Genomic DNA, 25,811 nt, shown 5'->3' with positions numbered 1-25,811 from the left:
TTATGACTGCCTATGTTTTAACAGTGATTTGTTGTTAGATGTATAAAGGAGCAAAGAACATTCAGTATGAGAGCTAATTGACAATGTCTCATGAAGTAATTCGGGGCTTATGAAAGCTTCGTAAGATTTATGTAGTCTACAAGGTGCAAATCTGCCCTGCATTCTTCCTGACCTCAGATTAACAAGGCAATTATTTCAACTCATTGTGTGACCAGAAACAGGAATCTTTGGTCACTATCAGTCTTCAATTTTGTTATCTTTCAATGTCCTAACCGACTCATAGTTTTGTGTTGTTCCTTTTGGCATTTAAAAATACAAGTTTTCTTTAGGGCTCTTTATTACAGAAATTATATGGTAGTATTTCCAGGGCGTGATCCAGTATTTTATCTGTAACTGGAAACTAACAAGCTGGGAATACCATATTTCCCTGATTTCAGGCTACTTCAAATTTAAGAGGGACCCCTCTTCCAATATTTAGTTTCTGTCTATGGAAAATGTATAAATTTGTTATAATATTTCATCTATAGCCTCCAAGTATCAGAGAATTGTCTTAAATTCTACCCCCCCACACCCCCCGCTTGCAGAGAAAGCAGCAGCAGGGGGCAGGTAGTTGATGGGGTGGGCAAGCAACCCCCTTGCCCTCTGCCCCCCACTACTTTTCCCCCTTGTAACCTGTTTGTACCCACTTGCTGTCTTGTCTGCCCAGTGCCCCTCTGCCTGCCCCCCACAGGCTCTGCTTCCCACTTCCCAGCTTATGCCCTCCCCTGCAGCCTCTGCCCTCTTCCCAACCCCTTACTGTCAGACATGCCTCCAGCTCCATCCTATCCCAGGTATGGAGCACATGGAAGCACGGCAGCAGGAGCAGCATCCACTGGCTTGGAGCTGCTGCCGCTGCTGATTGCCCAAATGAGACAGAGCATCCATGATGAGCTCCATACCCAAGGAGGGAGTGGAGTGGGAGCTGCACCTGACAGTTAAGAATACTGGGGAGAGGCAGATGCTGCAGGGAGGCAGGCAATTCTTATAGCTCTGGCTTTGGTCCTAGAATGACCTTAAGGTCAGAGTCAGAACCACAGCAGTTGCCTGCTCTCCCCGCTTCGTCTTGTACTCAAATCCAAGATGAGGGGCTCTCCTATGCTAATTGGTGGGGGCAATGCATCTTGGATTCAAGTAAATACAGTAATATGCTAAATCATAGTGGGCGCTTTTACAACTGCTTTGGGGGTGACAGGCAGAACTTTAATTAGAGCAGCTCCAAGAGCCGCTCTAAAGCACCACAGTGTTTTGTGTATCAGCATCGCCATGCTTCAAAATGGTGGTGGGGGCGCTTGAACTGAAGATTGTTTGAGCTTTAGTTAAAGTGCCCCCCACCACCATTTTGAAGCATGGGGGCACTGATGCATGAGACACAGAGGCTGGTTGGAGAACAGTAATTACTGTGCTCTATCAGACTCGATTAATCAAGTCTTCTCCAACGCACCATAATTACAGCATGTTGGAGCAGCCTGTGCACTCATGTACAGGCACCCAGCAAGTCTGTCTGATGGCACTAGTGGCTTCTCTTTTAATAAGAAAAGATGTAACTTTGAGATTACAAGAGGCAGGACTTTTTTGGACCAACTGTATAGTTGAGAGAGATCTCAGACAAGTTTGCAGGCACAAGGTACCTTTCCTCAGGTCTGGGAAAGAAGAAAACAGCTCTTGTCAGGTAGCAGATAGAAAAATGGGCTGAGTATAATTCCCTATATAAATAAAAACAATCTGCTTGAAGAGAGAGGACTGCAAAATAGGAGCAGAGAGACTTCATCAGGATTAGATAAAAAAACTAAGTGCAGTAGAAATTATAACCTAATTAGTGGAAGACCAAAAGCTTCAAGAGGAAGGAGGTCTGTTATCATCTGTGCAGTGCAGAGAGAGAGAGAGGTCTCCACTAGAATATAATCAGCCATGCAGTCAGTGTTTTTGTTCAGTCCTGCAAGGTTCTTTGGGTAGATGTGATATCTTTAATTAAAACAAATAAATAGTTGGAAAAAGTTCTTTGCAAGCTTTTGTGCACAAACACCCTTCCTTAGGCATTGGGAGACTCTGTTGCTGTTCTGAGGTCTCCAAGGTAAAAAAGATGTTATAGTAAATACTTGTCTGTGAAGATGCAAGTGAGTGGAAGTTTGGAAGACAAAGAGTAAGAGCTAGGAGGGGAGGGGGGAAGGGGAAAGAAAAGTATGAAGGAATGCAGGTCATCAGCTAAAAGGCAGGTTGTAGTATGTCAGAAATGCAGTGTCTGTATTCAGTCCAGGTATTCAGGTTGTAGTCATATCAGTCTAGAGGCAGAAGAAAACTGAAGTCATTGTAGCGGTGATATCTTTTATTAGGCCAACTAGATTTTTGCAACTAAAAAAATCTTTAATTGCAACCTTTCAGGCACAAGCACCATCATCAAGTATAGGAGAAAAGATTGTAAAAGTTTTCCTAGGTAGAAATGAAAGTTCATATTTTGTAGGAGAGTTAAAGGTGTAAACCTATGAAATATGAACTTTCATTTCTACCTAGGAAAACTTTTATAATCTTTTCTCCTATGCCTGATGAAGGGTGCTTGTAATTGAAGAATTTTTCTTGCAAAAATCTAGTTGGGCTAATAAAAGGCATCATCTCTACCATGAGTTCCAGGTCCTTTTATATTCAGTCCATGATTTTTTTGTATTTAGTAGATTTATGAGGTGAAGTTCATAGGCTCGTCTACAAAAGGTGTTTTGTAATTTCCCTTTGTGGATTAGAACTGAGAGATCAGAGAGGCAGTGATTGATTCGTGAAAAGTGGGCACCCACGGGTCACTGGATGGGTTTCTTCGGTGGATTTTTGGTGTGCGTTCATTCTGGCACGCAGTTGTTTGGTTTCTCCTACTTATTTGCCATCAGAGCATTTGGTGCACTGTATTAGATGCATTACATTTCTGGAAGTGCAGGTGTAAGATCCAGGAATGGTGATGGTTCTTTTGTTGGGTCTCATTATTGTGGGACTGGTGTGTTGGCAGGTTTTACATGTCTTGTCCTGGCATGGATCTGTTTGGTTTGGGTCATAGGAATTTGCTTCTGGTGATGAAGGTAATGTGGTTCAGTGCCTGTTTAAAGTCTAGGATGGGTGATTCTGGAAAGAGCTGTTTAAGAATTGGGACTTCTTCTAGTATAGGTTGCAATTGTTTGAGGATTTTCCATATGAGTCGCAGGGAAGGATGGTATACCATAACTAATGGTGTGTGATTTATGAGAATTTTCTTTCTGTACTGCAGCAGATCTTCACGTGGTATCCAGGTGGCTCTTTCAAAAATGCAATGTTTAGTCTCTGCTTTTTAGTGTCTAGTAAAGTTAAATTTTTTTGTTGCCTAGCTTGTCTTCTAAAGGTGTAGATTGGCCTTAAGCATGAGGATTGTGATGTCACAAAGGGAGTGGTTGTGCCCTGAAAAGTGTTTTCCTGTGCATGATCATGTGTCTCCATTCTTTATCTGTTTCCTGGGTTCATTCATGTTGGAACAGTTTTTGTTTAGTTTTACCTACATAGTTTCCATAAAAACAGACCTTGGATTTATCCTGGAACTAATTGTCCCAGGCTTTGACTTGCTGAGTTTGAATGGCAGTTTACTCAAATTACCCACAGTTGTCCCAGGGTAAAAGTGTAATTGCAATACTTCACAGGTACTTAAAGTGGAACAATGGGCATGTAAATCTGTAGTATCCCAGAACAAAGAGCTTTGTCCCAGGAGAAATCCATTGTCTGTTGTTAGACCTGAATGAGGGCACCTGGTATACTAAAGCAGCATTTCTCAACCCATGGGTCACGACCCAAAACTGGGTCACAAGAACATCATAAAAGGTCGTGGGGAGGTCCCAGGGAATCGTGCAGTTTCCCCATTCAGGCTGCAAAGTTGGCAGTCTGCATGGAGCCAGGGGCATGGCAAGCACACAGTGTTGTGAGAGCAGCCCCGGGAGCTGGAGAGGGAGAGAGAGGGTCAAATGCAGCAGAGGGAGGATCAGGGAGTGGGAAAGAGATAGCAAAAGACAGAGACTGTGGGTTGGGGCGAGGGAGTTGTGGGTCACGGCAAGCTGATATGCTAATGGGTTCCTGTGTGAAAAAGGTTGAGAACCACTGTGCTAGAGGAGATGTACCAGTTCTGGAATAGACATGTGTAGGATCTTGGATTCTGATGGTTTGAGTATGGGAGGTGTTGATTTGTGGTGCAAAGAGAGATCTGCTGATAGACTTTGTATTTGTTGTTAAGTCACGGTTGTGTCCCATTTTTGATCACTAGGGCATTTGCTTCTGATGAGTTGGCTGAAGTTAGAGGATTATTTGAAAACCAAGAGTAGGTGTTTGGAATATTTCTGTCAAGGTCTGATCCTTTTTGAGTATAGGCTATATTTGCTTGATGATAATTTTGAAACTGATGTAGTCAGTGATATAACCCACATTGCTTTCACTAAGTCTTAGATCTTACTTAGGCCAAAAAGAAAGAACACTGGAACTTTTGCTGAACTAATCTAGAGCATATTTTAAACACCAGACTTACTATGCCAGGTAACAGCTCCCTGCAGCACTCCATGTTTGTCCTTCCATGCTGCCTTTTGAACCAGAAGCAATGTAGCCACCCTCACATGGTGGCTCAGTCACGCTAATTAGCACCACTGTGAGTGTGCTAATCAGTGCAAATGTCACTGTGCTGCCTCTTGTTCAGCTGCATCATGCACAGTTTAGGCAGGGCTTTAAGCCCAATAATTAGATGCATTTATGCCCAGGGAAGTAGTGGCAGATGTATACAAAAAGTTTCTATATTATTATTAAGGTTTTGTGCATTCCATGATAAACCAAAGTTAAATACTGCAGCAAGATGCTTGGATTGTACAACATTTCTGATGGAAATTGTCTGTCAACTTCATATAAACTCATAAAAATTAGGCTTTACTTTAAAGAGAATGAAGTATGTAACTATACAGTAGTATCTGTGCTATGGTTGGGAAGCCAATCGATTGACCAGTCAAATAACATCAATTGACCACCTATTATTTGATCACAATCAAAACTGTCAAATATTCCCTGAAGCTAAGAATGCCCTTATGTAGGTGTCAGCCTACCTTTTATTGTATCATAGTGTCCCATGTTAACAAGGGTAGGAGTGGGGGCTCTTTGCCTCTCAGTCCTTTAATAATAAAGATAAAACCCTCCCCCCCCATGGTGCTACTCTGTCTTGATCTATTTGAGCCTCCTTTCTTTCACTCCTTCCCCTTTCCTCCCACTGCCCATTAAGCCACACAGGGCTAAAGGAGCTACTTTGGGCTGAGAGATGAACCAAAGCCAAAAACATTAAAAAAACATGCCTGAGTTCCCTGCAAATCATTAAATATAATCATTCATTTGGGATCCAAGGAGTTTTATACCTGATCCCAAATACATCTGGCATGGCAGGCCACATGCTATGTGGTAGGATGTTCAGTTTTGGGAGGATGGGCATCAGGTATAAAACTTCAGATCTCAGTGACTTCTGGTGTGAGGAGCCTGGCATCCAGAACCTAGGTGTGCTGGTCCCAAATCCTAACTGGGGTAGAGGTGCACCAATACATTGGTCCAATATTGGGTCGGCAGTGATATAAAGAAAATTGACTGTATTAGAAACTGGCCTGATGTGGCTGATAATTTGGCTGATAAATGCCCATGCATGCAGCTCTAGCACAGCATGTAGGCAGTGGGGAGCACAGCTGGGCAGCTTGGAGAGCTGTATGCAGCTAGTAAGTCTGTTGTGGTAGAAGGGGCAGGGGGGGGAAGTGGCATGGTGGGGCAGATCAAGGCTCCTCTGGTGATGGAGGGAGTGGAGCTGGAGCAGGCACTGCCCAGCCAAGGCATGGCATGAGATGGAGGCATGACTCATCCAGGGGGTGTAAGGAGGGGGGACAGATACTGTTGTTTCACACATCCTGGGAAGGCACAGAGGGGCGGGGGCATATGCCCCCAGATTTATGTGGGATGAGGTGCTGCTGCTGCTGCGGGCTGGGGCCAGGGTTGTGCCGGACTCTTCCCGGCGCATGCAGGGGTGGAGTTTGGGCTGGGCTGCACTCAGGGCAGGTGGCAGCAGTGCTGAGAGTGGGGGCTGGAGGGGCTATGGTGCATTTTGGAGTGGCTGCACCCTGGTGCAGCCCCAACCCGCAGCTGCAGACTGCCCTACCCCACCCAGCACAGACCTGGGGCCACATGCCTCTTCCTCCCTCTCCCTACCCCTCCATGCCCTCCTGGGTTACACACAGCAGTGGGAGTGCCCCAAGGCCGAGCTGTGCCCCGCCACCTAGCCCCAGCCCCACTCCTTCCTCACTGCAGGGGCCTTGATCTGACCCCCCCACGCCCTTTCCCTCCCTTTCCACCACAACAGACTTACCAGCCATTCAAGGTGCTGGACTGCGTATTGGAAATCAGATCAGTATCAGCCAATACGCCTTCTTGAAAATCAGCTGTTGGTATTGGCCCCCAAAATCTCTATCAGTGCACCCCTAAATTGGAGGGGGAAGGGATCAATCGCTGGGAGATCTGGTTGACAGTGAGGGGATTGTGAAGTAAAGCATTTAACCTGTCTGATGTTGTTAAAATACTCACCAATAAAACAGCTTAATGTTGATATCTGAGCTTTACCAGTGAGCTACTTTGCCATGGCCCCAAAGTGTCTGTATAGACTGTGCACTTCAGTGGGGCTTTTTGGCACTTTTATCTAAAGCTAAGTCAATCAGCTATTTGATAAAAGCACCCCAAAAAAGCCCAACTAAAGTGCCTGATCTATACAGACATTAAGCAAGCCGGGTCCAGCTAATCTGCTGCCTCATCTAGGCACATGTTTGGTTCATTCGTATGGTACTGGCAGGGACCCACATGCCCAGCCCTAACCCTGGCCTGCTCTGTGCCTGCTTTGGACTCAGCCCGGCAGAGTGGACCAGCTCAGAACCAACTGGAACCCACATGCACACACTGGACCACCTGGCCACACTGAGCAATAATGACTCCAAGATCCCTTTCTGCCTCTGTGCTTTCAAGAAAGGAACTCCCCAGCCTGTATGTATGCTGTGGATTCCTTCTCCCAAGGTGCAGCACCCTGCATTTGTCTACATTGAACCCCATCCTATTCTCATCTGCCCACTTTTGTAGTCTGTCTAAATTTAGTTGCAGCCTCTCTCTCCCTTCAAGTGTGTCTACCTCACCCCACATCTTAGTGTCATCAGCAAACTTAAACAGCGTGCTTGCTTTCCACCCCCTCATCCAAGTCGCCAATGAAGATGTTAAGCAGTGCGGGCCCGAGGACTGAGCCTTGTGGTACCCCACTGCTCACATCTCGCCAGTTTAAGTACAACCCGTCCACCACTACTCTCTGGGTGCGCCCCATCAGCCAATTTTTTGCCCATCCAACTGGCCTGCAGGCTTTATTTTGTCCATTCCTGGTGTAGAATCTGGAACACCATTCTTTATCAAGAGAAAATTCTGTAGTTATGAAATCATTTGCATAATCACACCAGACTTTTAGACCTTAATAATTACTAATTCATAGAAGTTGCACCTGAACAGCCTCCATCAGGTTAAGGGCCCCATTTTATTTGCCTCTGTACAAGGAACAGAATGAGACCATCTTTGTCTTGGACGATTAACCTACATTAGTGAGGGAGGTTTGACTTGATTGCAATAGAGGAGCATCACCATGTCTCCAAATATTTAAAAAAAAGTTCACAATTACAGGGTTTTGGCTATACTGGAGTCTTTTGCCCAAGGGTCTCATTTGCTACCAACAGCTCAACTTCACAAGATGTAGCAACAATAGGAACAGGAGTGAAGACAAGACTCCCAGTGGCTACTGATATTTGAAGCTTTGTATCATGAGTTGCACTCTTCTTGGGCATGTTTTGAGTTAAGATGGTATTGTGAAACTTGTGCATGACAAATGTTACGTGTTAGAATCTACTTCAGCTGCAACTTTAATTTAAAAAAAAATCTATGTATATATTTAGTACTCGTGAAATTGTGACAGTAAAAATGTTGAACATAGCCAGATCAGCAGGGACTGCACAAACTGTATGGCCCTTTTTTAATACTGTATGAGAGTTTTCACTATAAACCATAAACTAGGATTACAATTTTATTAAACTCTTAATGAATGGAGAAGATGGCTCCTTCCCTCTACCACTTACTGTTTTGCCACAACTCCTTTTTGACTCCAATCACAGCCTCTCAATCTCTTTTTTTTTTTTTTTATAATCATAGAATAATAAAAAATGAGAATTAGAAGGGACTCAACAGGTCATTAAGTCCAACCCCATGCTTAAAGCAGGGCTATCCCCAACTAGATTGTTCCAGCCAGGGTTTTGTTGAGCTTTGCCTTAAAAACCTCCAGGGATGGAGACCTGGACAGGTTAGACAAGTGGGCAGAAAACAACAGAATGCAGTTCAACAAGGAGAAATGCAAAGTGCTGCATCTAGGGAGGAAAAATGTCCAGCACACCTACAGCCTAGGAAATGACCTGCTGGGTGGCACGGAAGTGGAAAGGGATCTTGGAGTCCTAGTGGACTCCAAGATGAACATGAGTCGGCAGTGTGACGAAACCATCAGAAAAGCCAATGGCACTTTATCGTGCATCAGCAGATGCATGACAAATAGGTCCAAGGAGGTGATACTTCCCCTCTATCGGGCGCTGGTCAGACCGCAGCTGGAGTACTGCGTGCAATTCTGGGCGCCGCACTTCACAAAGGATGCGGATAATCTGGAGAGGGTCCAGAGAAGGGCCACTCGTATGGTTAAGGGCCTGCAGGCCAAGCCCTACGAGGAGAGATTAGAGAAACTGGACCTTTTCAGCCTCCGCAAGAGAAGGTTGAGAGGCGACCTGGTGGCTGCCTATAAGTTCATCAGGGGGACACAGAAGGGAATTGGTGAGTATTTATTCACCAAGGCGCCCCCGGGGGTTACAAGAAATAATGGCCACAAGCTAGAAGAGAGCAGATTTAGATTGGATATTAGGAGGAACTTCTTCACAGTTCGAGTGGCCAAGGTCTGGAACGGGCTCCCAAGGGAGGTGGTGCTCTCCCCTACCCTGGGGGTTTTCAAGAGAAGGTTGGATGTGTATCTAGCTGGGGTAATGTAGGCCCAGCACTCTTTCCTGCTTATGCAGGGGGTCGGACTCTATGATCTATTGAGGTCCCTTCCGACCCTAGCATCTATGAATCTATGAATCTCTAGGTAACCCCACTCCAGTGTTTCACCACCCCTCTAGTGAGAGAGTTTTTCTAATATCCAACCTAAACCTCCCTTGCTGCAACTTGAGACCATTGTTCCTTGTTCTGTCATCTGTCACCACTGAGAACAGTAGATGGGACCTGTAGCATTGTTTTAATACTACTGTATTAAAATATGTTTGTTGTTTCTGATTCAATACCGGTAGCTGGGATTTGGAAGCCCTTAGGTGTATCACTTTCTCTTGTCTTGCAGCTCTGCAGTGCCCCCTGTTCTTAGAGTTGGCTGTCTAAGAATGTTCCCTAAGTACTATGATATGAGTACATTTTAAATGCAACAAATTGTTATGTGTAAGACTTTTTCCTACTCAAATTGTGTATATATATCTTGAGTACTTTTAAGGGGTATAGGTTGTAGCTGTGTTGGTCTAAGGACATAGGCAGACAAGGTTCTTTGGGTAAATCTAATATCTTTTATTAGACCAATGCAAATAGTTGGAGAAATTCTTCTTAGCAAGGAAGCATCTGCAGGTGGTCTGTATTCTTCCTGGATGGGAGTAGTAAAGTACTGACCTCTGGCTGCTTTACCACTCCATCCAGGAAGAGCACAGACCACCTGCAGACACTTCCTCAGCCTGACGAGGTGTGTTTGTGCCCTGAGAAGAATTTCTCCAACTATTTGAGTTGGCCTAATAAAAGATACTGGATTTACCCGAAGAACCTTGTCTGCCCGAGTACTTTTAATGCTCTTATTAGCATATATGTGAATGCAAACAAAATATATAAAGAAACCAGTATGTTTGTAAGCTTATATTCTTCTTGTACTCTTTCTTTGTGGTATGCTGTGCACATATGAATTTCTTAACTGTTGTCACGCTACTCTGGATATTCAGGAAAGTAATATTGGACTATTCTTTCAGGGTGTCATTTGGGAAAAGATGTTTCCAAGAGACATCTGTGTGTGTTGCTTTTTCAATCATAGAATTGTACGGTAATAGGGCTGGAAGAGATTTCAAGAAGTCTAGTCCAACCCCCTATCCAAACTATCCCATATATTGTTTAAACTGTTCCTAAAACTATACAACCTTGTTACACAACTGCAAGGCACACTTCTCAAAACCATGGAGAACACCTTAACCTACCATATGTAAAGCAAGGGGGCAGGAGCCAAGGGCCATTGTTAATGTCTTGCTGCTGCAAGGAGTATTAAAATATGCTTGAGAGTATTATACTCTCTGCTATAGAGGAAGGAAGAAAAACCCATATTTTATGCCAGTCTGACTGTGGTAAAATTCCTTCTTAATCCCAAATGTGGCAGTTGGCCTCATCTTGAGCAGAGGCACAAGACCCTGTAACCAGGAATTTCCAGGCTTTACTTTCAGCAGGAGCACTGGCATACCCCCACTCAAAATCCCCCAGCCTTGGCTGTAACCAGTACCCAGTGCTTCCAAGCAAGGCAGGGAAAAAACAACCCTGATTCTTGTAGCAACTGTAGGAGGAATAATGTACCAATATACAAAATTCAAACACAAACATGGAAAAACACAAATGCACTTAGAGCTTATTCCTATTCAAAATTAGAATAAGTTTTATAAACACAAAATCCCTGTCTACACTTGGAATTTGAAACTGGACCAGTCATATTGATGATTCACCAGGATTTGAGATTTTGCCTTAAATATAGAGAACACTACAAATTGGGGTTTTTAAAACTTTTTTCTGAATTTTCTTTACAAGAAGTTGCAGTGATGTGACCTATGTAAATCGGTGATTGCCTGGTGAAAAAGTCTAAAGCAGGACAGGATTTTAGATCACATGACCATAGTTCAACCAATTAGATTACTAATGTACCCAAAATACTAAATAATCTACCAACCTGTTTGCAAAAGGAATGTCAAGTAACATGAATGATTGTAGCCACTTTTAATTATATCAGTCTCAATGCTTGAGTTTAAAAATGCCCTTCACGTTCTTCTACTCAATTGTAAAAATGCTTTTAGAACTGGAAGATAAAACACAACCCCAGTCCCAGCATAAATTTTCATTTCCCATTTTGGGGAAAAATCGTCTTTTGGGTTGTGCACTAAGATTTAAAATTGATATTTTTTTTGACCATATTCAGTTTTACTAGTGACTTAAACTATTTTCAAGGGAAACAATATAAAAAGTCTAACAAAGAATGGTTAATTAACAACTACTGAACTTATTCTTAACAATTTTTTACTAAAATTTTATGAGCAATTTAACCTGGGAAATTCTGAACAGAGTGCCAAATCTGAATATTTGGGAATGATGCAAGGGGAACCCAAAAGATGTAATTGCTCCAAACTGTACAGCGTCAGTGGAGTCAACCTCCTTAAATAACACCTTTTTATCCCGCCTGAGTGCTTGTAGCCTTGTCTTCGCATGAGAATGAGTGGTGAAACTGTATTACTGAGGATATACCTAGCTTGCTCTTCACACAGGTTCTGCTTATAAAACCTTACCCACTGACAAAATCACTGTTGTACAGCATGGCATAATAAAACTGTCTTTGTTTTACTTAAATGCATTAGAAAAAGTTTCATTTTTTTATCTCTTGGTTCTAAGACTTACGAAAGATTAAATTCCAAGGACATTAGGAAGAAGAAAGTACATAGAGCATCTCAACGGTGATGTCTGGCTACACAAACAATAACACTGATGTGCTCTTAATGTACCCCTGCGGAAAGATAGTCTGCTCTGAAATGGTGCTCTCTCTAAGGGTCAAATGCGTAGATATATCTTCGTGTATACTGAAACTTTGTACAGGATATATCTTCCTGTATACTGAAACTCTCCTCCAGCAACTGGAAAAACATAGTATTTAGACATTAAAATATGTCAGGAACATAGAAAAAGGACAGATATCTCTGTTTGCTTCCCCCTTTGGGGAGATTAAATTTAAATTGGAATTGAAAATGAGTAAGAACTGAGGTACAGAGTAATTGAGCAAAAAGAAAATAGACAATTTGTAGCAAGCAAATGCCTAGTACCCTTCCTACAATTATACTCAGGGTAATAGCATGTGTTGTTAAATTAATCCAAATGCCAGTTGAGTAATTATTAAGAAAGAAACAAAAAAGCTATGGTTACATGAATCTGAATCATTTGCACATTTTACATAGAAGTTTCAAATTTGGGACCAGTTATTAAAAACTATGAATTGCAAGAACTAGCTGATAAATGTCTCTAGAAAAATTAAATTCTTATGCATCGCACTTACTACAAGGAAAAATGGACCACAGAGGTTGCTGGCATATTATTAGCTCAAGTAAAGGGAAGTGGAACTTGCAACAAATTGGCATCTGTCTGGCTTTCCTGTGGACTGTTCACTTGGTCTTGGAAATAGAGCAAATCATAATTGAGGGTCTACTCCCTGGCCACAGTTTCTACAATTTCAAACAAAGTTTGTTTGTTTTTTCTTATACTAGCAATCATAGTTGCAGGCTCTAGGTTTAGAACCAGGTAACACAATAACTAGACAAGAAAGTGGAAAATTAAGCTCGCAAGGTGAATTTATTGAGTATTATCAAAATAAGTCAGAGCCCAATAATCTAATGTAACTAATTTTTTTTGAGCATTTAGCAAAAAATAAGAAAAGATTTTCATTCTATTTATTTTCTCTTTAGGCTGTTAGGTCAAATATTTATGTTACACGCGTATACGCACATCTTTAATTGTATGTAATTATTTAGTGTGTGTATATAGCACCTTTGTCTGTCTGTCCGTAACACTTTATTTGCACTCTGATTGATTGGTTGCCTCAGCGGCCAATAAGAGTGCTCTGGACAGACGGACACATGGCAAAGTGGGGACTGAGTGGCTGGAGCAGGGGGGGCCAGGCCTGGCACCCCCTGTCCTGCTTCTTGAAGCCAGGGGCTAGAGCATTTCCCCCCCCCCCCCCAACACCAGGCGGCAGGGAGGGGGAGACAGCAAGGGAAAAGGGGAGGGAGTTTAGCGGGAAGGGGGGGTTACCGGTGGCTGCGCCCTGCCACTAGCCCCAGTCCCGGCCCAAAGTGGAGGTGGGGAGACAGGGAGTAGCCGTGGCCTTGGCCTGAGGTGGGGAGGCCAGACGCAGGCCTCTGTCTCTGCTTGCCCCCCTCCCCCCCGTCATTCTTAACAGGCAATTTGCTAACGTGTGTGTGTGTGTATATATGTATGTATATGTGTATATATATATAATATCTTATTGTGTGTGTCAGTTTATATAGACTGATTAACCTAATATTATAAAAGTCTTAATCTGTCTGTTTGTCTGTAAAGCTTTATTCACACTCTGGTTGGTTGTCTCGGCAGCCAATCACAGTGCTTACTGAAACAACGGGAGTGCTCTGTACAGGCAGAAGCACTGCCATGACAGCAGGGCCTGAGGGGCCAACCTCCCCCCTCCCCCCCCACCCTGTTTGGAGGCAGAGGGGGATGGTGGACACAGTGCTGCCATGACAGCAGGGCCTGAGGGGCCAACCTCCCCCCCCACCCCATTTGGAGGCAGAGGGGGATGGTGGACACAGTGCTGCCATGACAGCGGGGACTGAGGGGCCGGAGTTGGGGGGGGGCAGTGAGGCTAGTGCTGCTGGCTTTGCCTTGGCCCCTTGGTCCCCACTGTCATGGCTGCGCAGTCCCCCAGCAGGGCCAAAGCGGCAGGGTAAGGCCAGTGGTGCTGGCCTTGCCCCCCCTTCCTGGCCTTGCTCCTTGGAGACAGAGGGGGGATGGAGCGGGGGGAACCAGGCCTGGACACAACATGACGAGGAGGGGGAGGAAGGGGGTTGAATAATAAGTGAAGGCGGGGTCAGATGCGAAGACAGCTGGCCTCGTACCCCCCGCTCCAGCTCCTCAGTCCCTGCTGTTATGGTGGCACTGCCCCCCTCTCCCTCCAAAGAGCAGGGCCAGAGCAGGGGGACGATGCCACCACCACTGGCCTCCCCCCTCCCACTCCAGCCCCTCAATCCCTGCTGTCATGGCGGTGCCATCCCCCAGCAGGGCCTTGGAGATGGGGAGGGAGACAGGCCCAGACCCAGTATGGAGTGGGAGGGGAGCGGAAGGGAATGGGGTCGGACCAGAAGTGGGGGTGGGGCTGGACGCAGGGCTCCATGCCCACCCCTGCCATAATGGTGGGGACTGAGGGGCTGGAATGAGTGGACTAAGGGAGGGGTGGGCACATGGAGCTGGATACAGGGGGGTGGCATATGGGGGGCCCATGGAGCCAGAGGCAGAGCAGCAGCAGTGTAAGACATTGGGTGGAGTCTCTCAGTCACCGTCCATCCCCCCCACCATCATTCTTGAGGGGCAATTGGCTAGTAATTATATATATATTACTGATGTTTATCTGTATCTTAATTATTTGACTTTATTCATGCAATATTTACCATGTAATGTGTTTTTTCATTTCAGAGCAAAAAGCTATTTGAAGTGTAACTGTTTGATATTGATGGATTTAAAAAGACAAAGTATTAAGACTTTCAGGGTTTTTTAAGACTGGTAGGATTAATAATATGTATTCTGTTCAAGAGCTGTTGGATTCTTAAGTCCTGATTTGGATAAAGTATGTGACAACAAGGTTGCTACAATGCAGATGCTGTTGGCTTTTTCTTTTAATGGTACAGCCTTTTAACTGGCTTGCTTCTATATAGTTTTTGCTACACTGTTAGTTTGAATTGAGCACTACTTCACTTGTCTGACTTTTGTTTCCTCCATTATCTTTTTTTGATGGAAATCATAGTTAGCCTTACTGTTTGGCTGCAAAAAACATCTGTTTTTTGCAAATCTGAAACTGCAGATAGTGGGTTTCTGTGTATCAGCCTGGGAACAGGTGTTGGAGAACAAAGAGTAATAATACTACTCTCTCCATCTCCAGTGAGTGTGAATTAGGGAAGAGAAGTCTTGATATTGGATAACCTGCCTTGTATTGTGACATACACTGGCTCAGAAGCAGTGTTGTTTCAGTAAAAATGCCCACTTCTGAGAGTATTGTCCACAGGACACTTGTTTTATGTGTTATATGTTGAGGGGCTTTGGGAGACTTTAATGGCCTACAGTGCAAAGTGTATAACTGTTTTCTCTGATCTGTTTTTTCCTTAGTCTGCGATCTTCAATTTCCAGAGTCTGCTGACAGTAATCTTGTTGCTCATATGCACCTGTGCTTATATTAGATCCTTGGCTCCCAGGTTACTGGACAAAAATAAAACTGGGTATGTTAAGTCTGTTTACTTCTAAGAAGTTCTCATAGATTTCTTGTTCATTGTATTATCATTTGTATTTTCATAGGAGCATTAAGATTATAGCAGGCATTTTCTCTCCTTAAATGCTTCTGACATAAGGGCATATCAAAATCAAGAGGATAAGAAGTCACGTAAAGTAACACCTGGTGATTTTATGGTGGAAATTTATTTTGTAACAAAACCAACTTTGTCTTTTGAGTTATTTTTAAATTTGTAACTTTCTGCCCAAACAAATTCTTAAGTTAGTAGTAATAGTAATTAGTGATACAATTAGAGAGAAATCAGAAAGACAAATTGGTAATTGACCAAATAATTCTCCTTTCAATTATTTCCATAGAAATACATGGCATGTGTTTGTGAGTTCGTTCCATTCCTAATTTACAAAAACAAAAGTAACCTTGCTTTTAATTTATTCTGTATAAGTTCACCTTTTTAGAGGGATGAGTTTGAAGGAAAACTTTAGTGACTAACACCACTATTGTAGATTAAATCTGATTTTGAAAATCTGGGGAAAGCATAGAGGTCAAGCTGTGCCTCTCCTCCCAGTTTCCTCTTCCTCTTCCTTGCTTTCCACACCAGGGACCTTCATGGGGCTGTGGATACTGGCTTTAAAATGAAATGTCAAGGAAAAGCCTTAACTTGTAAGGTCCTTTAAAAGTGCGCCCACAGTGCCACATGGCTATGTGGACACAGGGTTCTGCAAATGATGTGCAAGGGAGCAGCTCAGCTTCTAGTGCCCATCAGCTTCTAGTCCACTCTGTTCAGTGACCTTGGTCTCAGGAAGGGGTGGTGAACATTTCCCTACTGCTCAGTGACTCCGCCTGGGGACCAAGAGAGAAGCAGCAGTGAACTATAGAGATGTGTCTTGACCTGGGAGACACTCTCCCAGGAGCAACCTCTGTCAGGTCAGAGATGGGTTATTTTTCTCCCAGGACCATCATTTTTGGTCCAAGAGAAGCTGAGTGCCTGTATGCTCATGATATACGTGAAGAGTTGCCATTTAAATATCACACCTTAAAAGTTGCATCAAATCTGAGTTGCAGGCCACTTAGAACAATACTATCATTTTAATATTTTTTTACATACCATTTTTTAATAATTCATTAGCATATTTATTGCCCTTTCAGAGGACAATCTTCTAAAAATGTTGTACTCTAATATTAATACTTTTTTGTCCCTAACTGTTTTTATACACTTAATCTGTAGCAGGAATAGTGAGGTATATTGCTTTTGCTAGTAACACAAAATATCACTAGAATTAATTTTGCCCACCGTATCTTGACATTTTCGTCTTCAGGGGATGGGGCTTTGCAGTATATGCATTTCATATAAATACTTAACCTTCAGGAAACTAAATGTTGGCCTGGAAGCAATGCAATTATTCTCCTTTGCAAAGTACTCGAAAGACACAAATAAAATGGTACTTTCCACATCTGTGTTAATACAAAGATCAAGTGCTTAACTCATCCACTCTGTCAGCACCTTTTGAAAATATTATTTATAAAGAGTTGTATTGTACTTCAGTTAGATATTCTTCAAGAGTAAACACAGTAGTAGCTCCAGATTCAAGGAAATTTTCCATGCCAAAGCCAACACTAGAACTTTAATCAGTAAAATATGTGCAATAAGAAGTTAGAATATATACCTCATTGACTATCATGTTTACCCTCCATTAGCAGACACTATAATAAAAAAATGCAGTCTTTCAGGAAACTTTCCCTCTTCCCATCTTTTATTATTATCAAAAGAAATCCCTCATGTCAGTGGTAACCTTAAGACTTTCTTGTGTGAAAGGACACACAAATATTTTCATAATTGAACTGCAAATGGAAAAGGCTAGTACATTCTACATATCTATGTAGGAGGCTACAAGTTGAAAGAATATTTAAGTGTGAAGAGAATTCTAGTCGCAACATTTTATTAGAGGGGTTGGCAATCCCCAGCGCACATGCCAAAGCATGGCACACAATGCCACTTTTCCTCAGCGCATCACAACCAATCCAGGCATTGGGCAGCTGCTGCCAGCCATGGAGCCTGGGCTGCTTGCCCAAGGCAGCGGGGAGGCTGCAAGCCCCACTGCAAGCATCCCAGGCTCTGTGGCAGGCAGGAGCTGCCCAGAGCTTGGGGCAGTTGTAGCAGGCAGCCAGGAGATTACAAATAGCCAGACCAGTCTCTGGATCCCCAACCAGGTTCCACAGTTGCAGCAGTAACTGCACATGCACCTCAGGGGTCACAGCCTAGAAGGAGCCTGGGGCATGCGTGCAGCCGCCACCACTGCCACAGGGGGTCGGGAGCCCACAGTGCAGCTGTTTTGAAGCCTGCCCGCTCCCTACTGCAGCTGCCCAAAATCCATGCTGGCTGTGGCAGGCAGCTGGGAAGCTGCAAACAGCTGCACTGGACTCCAGTTGGGCTCCATGGCAGCAGTGGCAACTGCACACATACCTTGGGATGGGCAGTGGGGGAGGGGCTGGTGTTGCACTGCTCCCTGGTCCCTTCCTGGTTACGTGCCTCAGGGCATATGTGTAGGCACTGCTGCCACAGAGCCTGTTCAGGGATCCAGAGCTTGGTTCAGCTGTTTGCAGCCTCCAAGCCACAGCTGGTTTGGGCTTTGGGCAGCTGCAGCAGGTGATGGGCATGCTGCAAACAGCTGTAGTGGGGTCTGGAGCCCCAGCACTAGCAGCTGCATATGCACCTCGGGGCACACAGCTGGGAAGGGGCTGGGGTAACGCAATCCCGGCACCTCCTTCTGCACCAGCAACAAGGATCAGGCCCCTCATGGGTTTCTTTAGTTTTGAGGCACCTGTTTCCTGCCACACCTAGCCATTCCCCTTTGAACATGCTTCTCTCCCCTATCAAATTCCACTACATTCTTGGAAGTAAAATAATTACTTGGTTGTGTTAAGTTTTATATTGAAGGAGCCATATGAAGATAAAATGTTTTGTTCCATTTCTAAATATTGTAATATTTGTATAAAAATGGAAAATACCAATAGGAATGTTCACATTATCTGTTTTGTTCCAATGAAAGCTGATTTTTTTTTTAAGTAAACTTTTTTCTCTAGTGTTTGCAACGTAAGTTTCACCACTTTGCACTTACATACAGACCTAAAAGTGTACTTGTTTAGAAATCAACTTTTAATTTTATTGTGTATTTCTCTCTGCTTAGGGAGAAAAAAAGCAGAAGTACAGAAACACAAAAATTAGATATTAAAAAGCATTCAGTTTTAATAAGCCTAGGCTATTCCTAATGTATACAAGGAAGTTTGTTTTGATGTGTTTAAACCTGACAGCCTTCCCACTCAACAACTAAAATGCAAGCATGCCCTTATTTTTCACCTCACTCTTTAATATTTTACACTAAATTATGAAAATACCTAAGGAGCCTAGTCTACAAACTCAAAAGGTTTAATCCTGCATGAATTCTGTGGCCAAATACTGTGGCCTCCTCCCACAAGACATTTAATTATAAGTTTTAAAGTTAAGCACATGAATATTTCCACTGAAGTGTAGTCACAAAGCAAGCTTATTCAACTTTTTATATAGCCCCTTTTGGACTATGCTTTAGTAGCAGTTTATTCTGGTCTTGAACACTTCAAGTTCTATATGATACTCTGTTACTTACTAAGAATATACACTGTTTTCAATTTCTGCATTTTTCAAAAAAAAACAACCTGGAAAACTCTTTTATTAATAGTAATGATTTAGCACTAGGCCCTTCTTTTAGCACAAGTAAAATTTAAACACGTGGCAGAGTGGTTGCAACTGTGTTTTTATGCCATGTTTTCACAAAAAATCAGAGTTCTTTTGAGTAACATTTGTGTACTATAGAGAATGCTTAGAAATAATCTCTGTTGCTAGGATAACATACTGCAATCAGTATGTTACATTAGTTGCCCCAACTCATGAACATCATGGCTAGGGACAGACATTCAAAAAGCTGGAGCCTGAACTGATTCAACCTTTACAGGTTAGCCTGACCTGTGTAGAATGAACCGAATTGCAAATGGACAGATTTTTCCAAGTGGACTCCAGAAATGCAGGTACATGCCTGCAGTGGCTCAGCCTAGAAGCCAGGGGACACCTGAGTGAGCGAAACTAAGCTGAAAGAAGGGGTGTAGACAGGCCCAGGCGGGCCTGACTGTGGTTGGGGAGGGTTTTAAACCCTGCCTGGAAGGTGAGGCAGGAAGCAGCTGCTGTCAGGGGTCCTGAGCCCCACCACCCCTGCTCTTACTTACTGGCTGGTGGCAGGAGCAGGAGCAGGGGCCAGACCTTGGTAGCCTGAGGGGAAGCAGGGGTTTAATCTCCCCATTGCAGGGGTGGGTGGCATGGACATTGACAGGCTCCCCTCATGCACTACGGCCTGTGCACCCGGGGCCACAAAGGCCAGACACCAGTAGCCCAAGGGGAAGGGGGGTGTTTTAATCCCCCCATTGCAGGCAGCAGCAGTGTAAGCACTGACACGCTCCGAGGAGCAGCCATCTGGCTGTAGGGAGGGGACAGGAAGGGAGGATGTGACCAGGCTCCGGGGAGTGGGGGAGTCCAACTCACTGCTGCCTCCTGCTGTGGTAGCATGGGGATTCGGCACCTGCCACCTCGCGCCTCCAGCCCCACACACTGAAGCCCCGTTTGCAGGTGGGGTGGAGCGTGGCTCCCTGCCCCCTGCCCCTTCCTCTCCTAGTGGCAGCGGCGGAGCAAAATATCACAGCAGGCAGAAGTGAGGCACCCATCACCCACTGCCTGCTCGTGGTGGCAGTCCGTTGCCTCCTCCCGCTGCTGCCCACAGCCATGAGCCACAGCAGCATGCCCTGTTGCAGCACCCAGCACCACTGCAAGCAGGCCGTGGGTGACGGGTGTTTCACCTCTGCCCAGCTCCCAGCTTGGGATCCTAGCCAGGCTGTGCTAGGGGTTGGGAAGCCCACAGCGGGGGCTGTTTTTTCCCTCCACTCCCTTCTCAGCTGGCCTGCTGGCAGAGCAGGGGACATTGGCTGGGTGATTGGCTTAGCTCTGGGTCAGGCAGAAAAGTAAAGCCCCCACTGCAGGCTTTCCTGCAGCTGGGAGCTGGGCTGCTCACTTGGCTATGTCCCCTGCTTCTTGAAGGTGTTAGGTGAGTCCCCACCACCCTGAGCTCTCTGAAGGTGTCAGGTGAGTCCTGCCCATATGCATGGCCAGAACCAGCCCTTGCTGCCCATCAGCCCTGCCTGGCACAGCCACTCCAGCTCCCAGCCCGCTCCGGCCACCACACTGTGGCAGGACTGTCCCATCACTGATACTGGAGGAGGAAGGAGGCTTCCATCTCAGGCTGTCCTGTAGCGCAGGACTCCCCGATGAACACAGCCTGTAGCCTACCAGGTCCTGTGGGGCAGCTGAGGAGGGAGTGGGGCAGGGGAAAAAACACCTGCCCTGTGCCTGGTGGAGGGGGGAAGCTGGCAGTGGGGGCTTTACTCCCCCACCCCAACTGGGAGTTGGGTTGATTCCCTGCTAAAGGAGGGGCTGAGATAGGGAATCCCCCTCGCTCCTGGCTGATAGTTCTTGCTGGCAGCTGGGGGTGCCAGCCCTGCCCCATTGAAGCAGAGAGCACAGCCCCAGGTTGGAAAGCTTGCTGGGATACTGGGGAACAGTATTTAACTTAAACCAGGAAAGGGTCTGGGACAGAAGTTCCATGAACTAGTTTCACCCTAATTAGTTAAGTCTGATACTACATTCAACCAGGTGTATCTTAAACCAGTTTCAGCCATTTTGAAACTGGTCTATGCGCACTGAACATCTGTTCTGTTACAGGTTTAAACCAGTTCCTGACCACTTCAGCTGTTTTATGTGCAACTTCTGTACCTAGCCCATATGTCGGAAGGGTGGAGGTTAATAAACATTCAACATTAATTTTTAAATAGCTATGTAAGAGATCAGGCTAGTACTTCAGGTGGGCAAGTACTATGGAAGTTTCCCCTAACAGTGTCAGAGCAGTACTTCTTATCTGGTACCATCTGGGGCAGAGACTTCACCTTTTGTGCTGATGTTCTGTAGAGGCAAGAATAAGATGATCAAATAATATATTTTGGTCTTGGGTCTTCAGAGATGAAAAAACTTAGTGTGTAGAAAGTCTACATCATTTAAAATTAGATTTGAGTGATTTATTATTTTAAACGATCATATTAAATCTAAAACTCTTAACAACTCTGTGTATCCCTACAGACCCTTGGGAATATTCTGGAAATGTGCCAGGATTGGTAAGTGTGCTTTTCTATGTAGTCCTGATGACTAGCTCATTTTCTTAACATAATACACAGTATTCATTGTAGTGATTATACATGTTTGCATGTAGACATGAAAAATAAATGCTACAACTTAAAAATGGAATATAATTTGAGATCCCATTGAGTTTTGCAGAACTGTTTTTTTGCAGTGGTCTCAGGTTCTTAAAGTGCTCAGTAGACATTTTACTGAGTGCTTATTTATATTTATGTTGTTACATTTACAAAATCCACTACACTTTTTTCTTCATTTATTCCATAATACATCCAGTACATATTTCCTTTTTGATTTATAATAAATATACACAAAATGTATTTTGTTATGAGTTATTGCCCCATTCAAAGTTCTAAGTGTAAGTATTTGGCTGTCAGCAGTAATTTCAGAGATGTGTGGTGGAAAATTTTCCAGTGCTTTATTTTTTCATGGGAAATTTTCTATTTCTAAAAATTCATTGTTTCATAAAATTCATTAATAACAGCGGATGGATGCCAATACAATATTAAGCAAGGTTGGCAGTTTCAAAGTTGTAATTAAGGTTTTTCAGGTGATTATCCCTAAGAAGTGTGTGAGAGAATACATATATGTTTTATTGATTTGTAAACGGAGGGTAAATACACTCACATAAGAATCCAACCCAAAAATCAAGTTATAAATTCACCTAATTGTCTGTGCAGGTCAAATCAAAACCAAATGAACACACTACGAAGCTTGTTTCTATTTTGTTTCTCAAAATCACTTGCCTCTGGAGAATCAGTCGGAAGTACAATTAGTGAGGAAGATACAGAATGATGATAAATTGCCCTTGCCCATAGATTCATTGGTAAAACCATCCTTTAGCAACATAGAATGTGGTTCAAGTAGTTCTGAATCAGAATTGCCTCAATCTGGTTTTGAAATGGAACTAACAAGTAGTGCAAGCAATTCTACAGATACTGACAGTGAAACAAGGTGTTGCAATAACCTCAGTGGAAAAGAGTTAAACTTTGTGGGAGTAGATGAGTATTTCAGGGAACGTTTGTTCACCAGAGCACCCCAAGGGATGACAAGATCAAATGGTTATAAACTACTGCAAGACCGTTTCAGGCTGGACATAAGGAAGAATTTCTTTACTGTCCGAGCCCCCAAGGTCTGGAACAGCCTGCAATCAGAGGTGGTTCAAGCACCTGCATTGAACATCTTCAGGAGTAAATTGGATGCTTCTCTTGCTGGGATCCTGTGACCCCAGCTGACTTCCTGCACTTCGGGCAGGAGGCTGGACTCGATGATCTTCTGAGGTCCCTTCCAACCCTAATGTCTATGAAATCTATGAGTGGACAACCAAGGCATATCATGCAAAGTCCTTTGAGTGTGCTAAAATGAGTGTCAACAGTTTTCAGTGCCTTTGTGGTGGTTGTTTTTTTAAATTTAAACAAACAGTGTAAGGGAAGTACATCCTATTGTGTATTGTCTTTACATTTTTACAAGTATTCCAATAAAAATAATTGCTTTCCACATAAAGCTTTGAATTTGTTTGAATATAACATTTACACCACATTAACTGTGCTGTATTTAATTTTTTTTCCTAATCAAGTATTTCATTTCAAATACTTGTGGCTGTTGGGACATAAAATTAATATGGGGATACTTTTTTAGCTTTGTTTACTAAAGATAAGTTAAATAAACATGCTAAATCAGATCACGCTATTTAGGGCATTGGGAAAATTTCCAGAAAATTTTCCCATTCATAATTTTCCCGAAAACCCACATCTCTGAGTAATTTCTCATAATAATAATAAAAGGACCTGGAATTATTCATGCTCTAAAGCAGTGGCCTCCAAACCTTTTTGATCACGCACCCCTATCACTAAAACATTTTTGAGCATGCAGCCCTAATATATGTATATTTATAGAAATAGAAATAGAAGTTCTAATATTTTCTGCACGCACCCCACTTTGGAGACCACTGCTCTAAAGTTCTTTTCAGGAATAGCTGAAAAACATAGGAGAAACTGAGAAGGAAGATTAAATGACTGTTTATGATGAAAAATCATTGGTACCAAGTGACAAATATAAAAAGGTTGGCCAACTTAAGGGGACATTCTTCTCTTAACTGAAGTCACAAGTATTTTAAGTCTGCGATGCCAGTTGTGGTCACTTTTGTTTCATTTTTTTTTTTAATTAAAGTGTGTGACTACTTAGTGGCAGTTCTGAGTGTGATCAATAAAGAAGATTCAGATGAACTTTTATGGATAAATATTTAAAAGAACAATTAAACAGATTTTTAGGTTGTGGTGTATGTGTACAACTAAATATGGTTCTTGTGTCTGTAATTCCCAGTGTTTGCCATCACAAGCATAAAGAAAAACAGACTCATCCCTTCCTGCTCTCTCTAGTCCTTTTGGAAGCATTCTTACTGTGAACAAAAGTACTAGTGTTGTTTATCATGCCAAAAAAGTGCTCTTTTGTGACACTGACATGAAATTCAATAGAAGCAACTGCAAATTGTTATACCTGTAATGAAAATAGAATAGAAAATGGTTTGAATTAAAAGTTTCGCCCCTTAAAATATTTTTTTAAATACATTAGCAAGGTGGCAACAGGAAAACAGTTTAGAGTTTTCAGTTACATTAGAAAATATATGTATAACTTCATGTATATAACATAGTTTGCTCAGGATTACAAGTATGTCTGTCTACCAACCTTTGTTTCTTTTAGCTTGGTAAAAAGGCAGAGTTAAACCAGCCTAAAACATATCTTCCCTATTTTAGATTTTACAATATTTGTTTGCTGTACGCCGCTATAAATAAACATAAGTTTGATGTTCATGTTAACTTGTAAAAAATGACTCAGTTTTGCTAGATGGAGTAATATGGTGTAGTTGATGTTGTTAAAAGGCATCATTCAACTTGAGCTTCTATTGTATGTCTGCACCCACAAGTGGAACATCTGGTTTTTGATCTCACATTAGACTTTATCTTTTGTTTGCCTGTGAAAGACGCATTTTATTCACTTTTCAGCATTTATGTCGTGTGATTCACTGACTTCCTTCCCTTGAACTATGGTTCCGCTTGGCATCCCTACTGTGTGCTCCTTATGGGACAGCATGATATCTCCTTAGCCATTTTCCTATACTGAAGATATTTGTGTTTCTGTTAAATAAAATGTCAGAAGATGTGAACAAAAGTGTGGGCTTGTTTAAAAAAGGAATGCCCGCTAGCTTGGAGCTTAATTTGCACAGTGTGTTTTAAGCAACCTTTTCACTCCACATATGCATAAGCTTTTAATAACAGGCAAGTGGTTACATATTTACAGAATTGTGCAAAAAGATGTTTAATCCTGCCACATGGTGATCTCTCTTTCAAGAAAATTAAGAGCAGACAAGTAAGACCCATATGAAAATTGTAATACTCTAAACTGTAGGAGGTAGACTTCCTCAAAAATTAATTTTAACCACATGTGGAAGTACCGACATTAATTCACTTGGTTATTTGAAGTTTAATTAAATGTATACCAGATGATGACAGTGCCTTGTAATGTCATTGTGGCAAGCACCCTTACTTATGGGAGGTGTTACTACAAGTATTTTATTTGTTTCATTTACTATGGAAAGAATTTATTATTTGAAATTGAAAGGATTTCTTGTGAAAAGGAATGTTTGTATGCACGTTCAACTTCAATAGAGTACCAATTCAGGAACTCCGGCGGCTTTTTCTTCCCATTTTGCAAACTATTTTCTGGCAATTACATCTTGAAAATGGTGCTTTATAATTAGGAGATGGACTTTTCAAGGAGTTCTTCAACAGTAAAGAGAAAGCAAGCAGCCCCAAGTCTGTTTTTTCATACCTAAATGGTTAAATGCAACAAACAACATCTTCAAAGATCCCTACGGCTTTTGTCAGTGTTAGTCTGACAATAGTCTTCAGTGTAGGGAGCTCTTTTCTTGAGATGGAAGGAAGAGAAGTTGGTGGGTTAACAAAATGTGGAGCTGGGGAAGGCAGAAACTGAATGCAATGACTATTTGTTTGGCTTGGAGAATAAGCTTAACAACCGTATAAACCTAGGGAGCATAGTTAAAGAGTTAAGAACACCATTAACAACTTTAAGATC

General features: G+C 43.0%; 2 protein-coding genes across 5 annotated transcripts in view; one reads left to right on the top strand and one right to left on the bottom strand.

Moving 5' to 3' along the window:
* The window catches only part of XRCC4 (X-ray repair cross complementing 4), a 400,573-nt gene that overhangs the window by 335,846 nt on the left and 38,916 nt on the right, over positions 1-25,811 (bottom strand). The window lies entirely within an intron of this gene.
* The window catches only part of TMEM167A (transmembrane protein 167A), a 38,342-nt gene that overhangs the window by 9,885 nt on the left and 2,646 nt on the right, over positions 1-25,811 (top strand). Inside the window, exons 2-3 of the mRNA XM_090038209.1 lie at positions 15,337-15,446; positions 21,666-21,700. Coding sequence (XP_089894335.1) covers positions 15,337-15,446; positions 21,666-21,700 — 145 coding nt within the window. The remainder of the gene's footprint in view (positions 1-15,336; positions 15,447-21,665; positions 21,701-25,811) is intronic.

Source organism: Crocodylus siamensis, chromosome 3 (assembly GCF_052110815.1).
Source record: "Crocodylus siamensis isolate JL-2025a chromosome 3, ASM5211081v1, whole genome shotgun sequence".
Lineage (NCBI taxonomy): Eukaryota > Metazoa > Chordata > Crocodylia > Crocodylidae > Crocodylus > Crocodylus siamensis.
The sequence above is the reverse complement of the archived record's forward strand: the minus strand, read 5'-3'. Positions and strand labels throughout refer to the sequence as shown.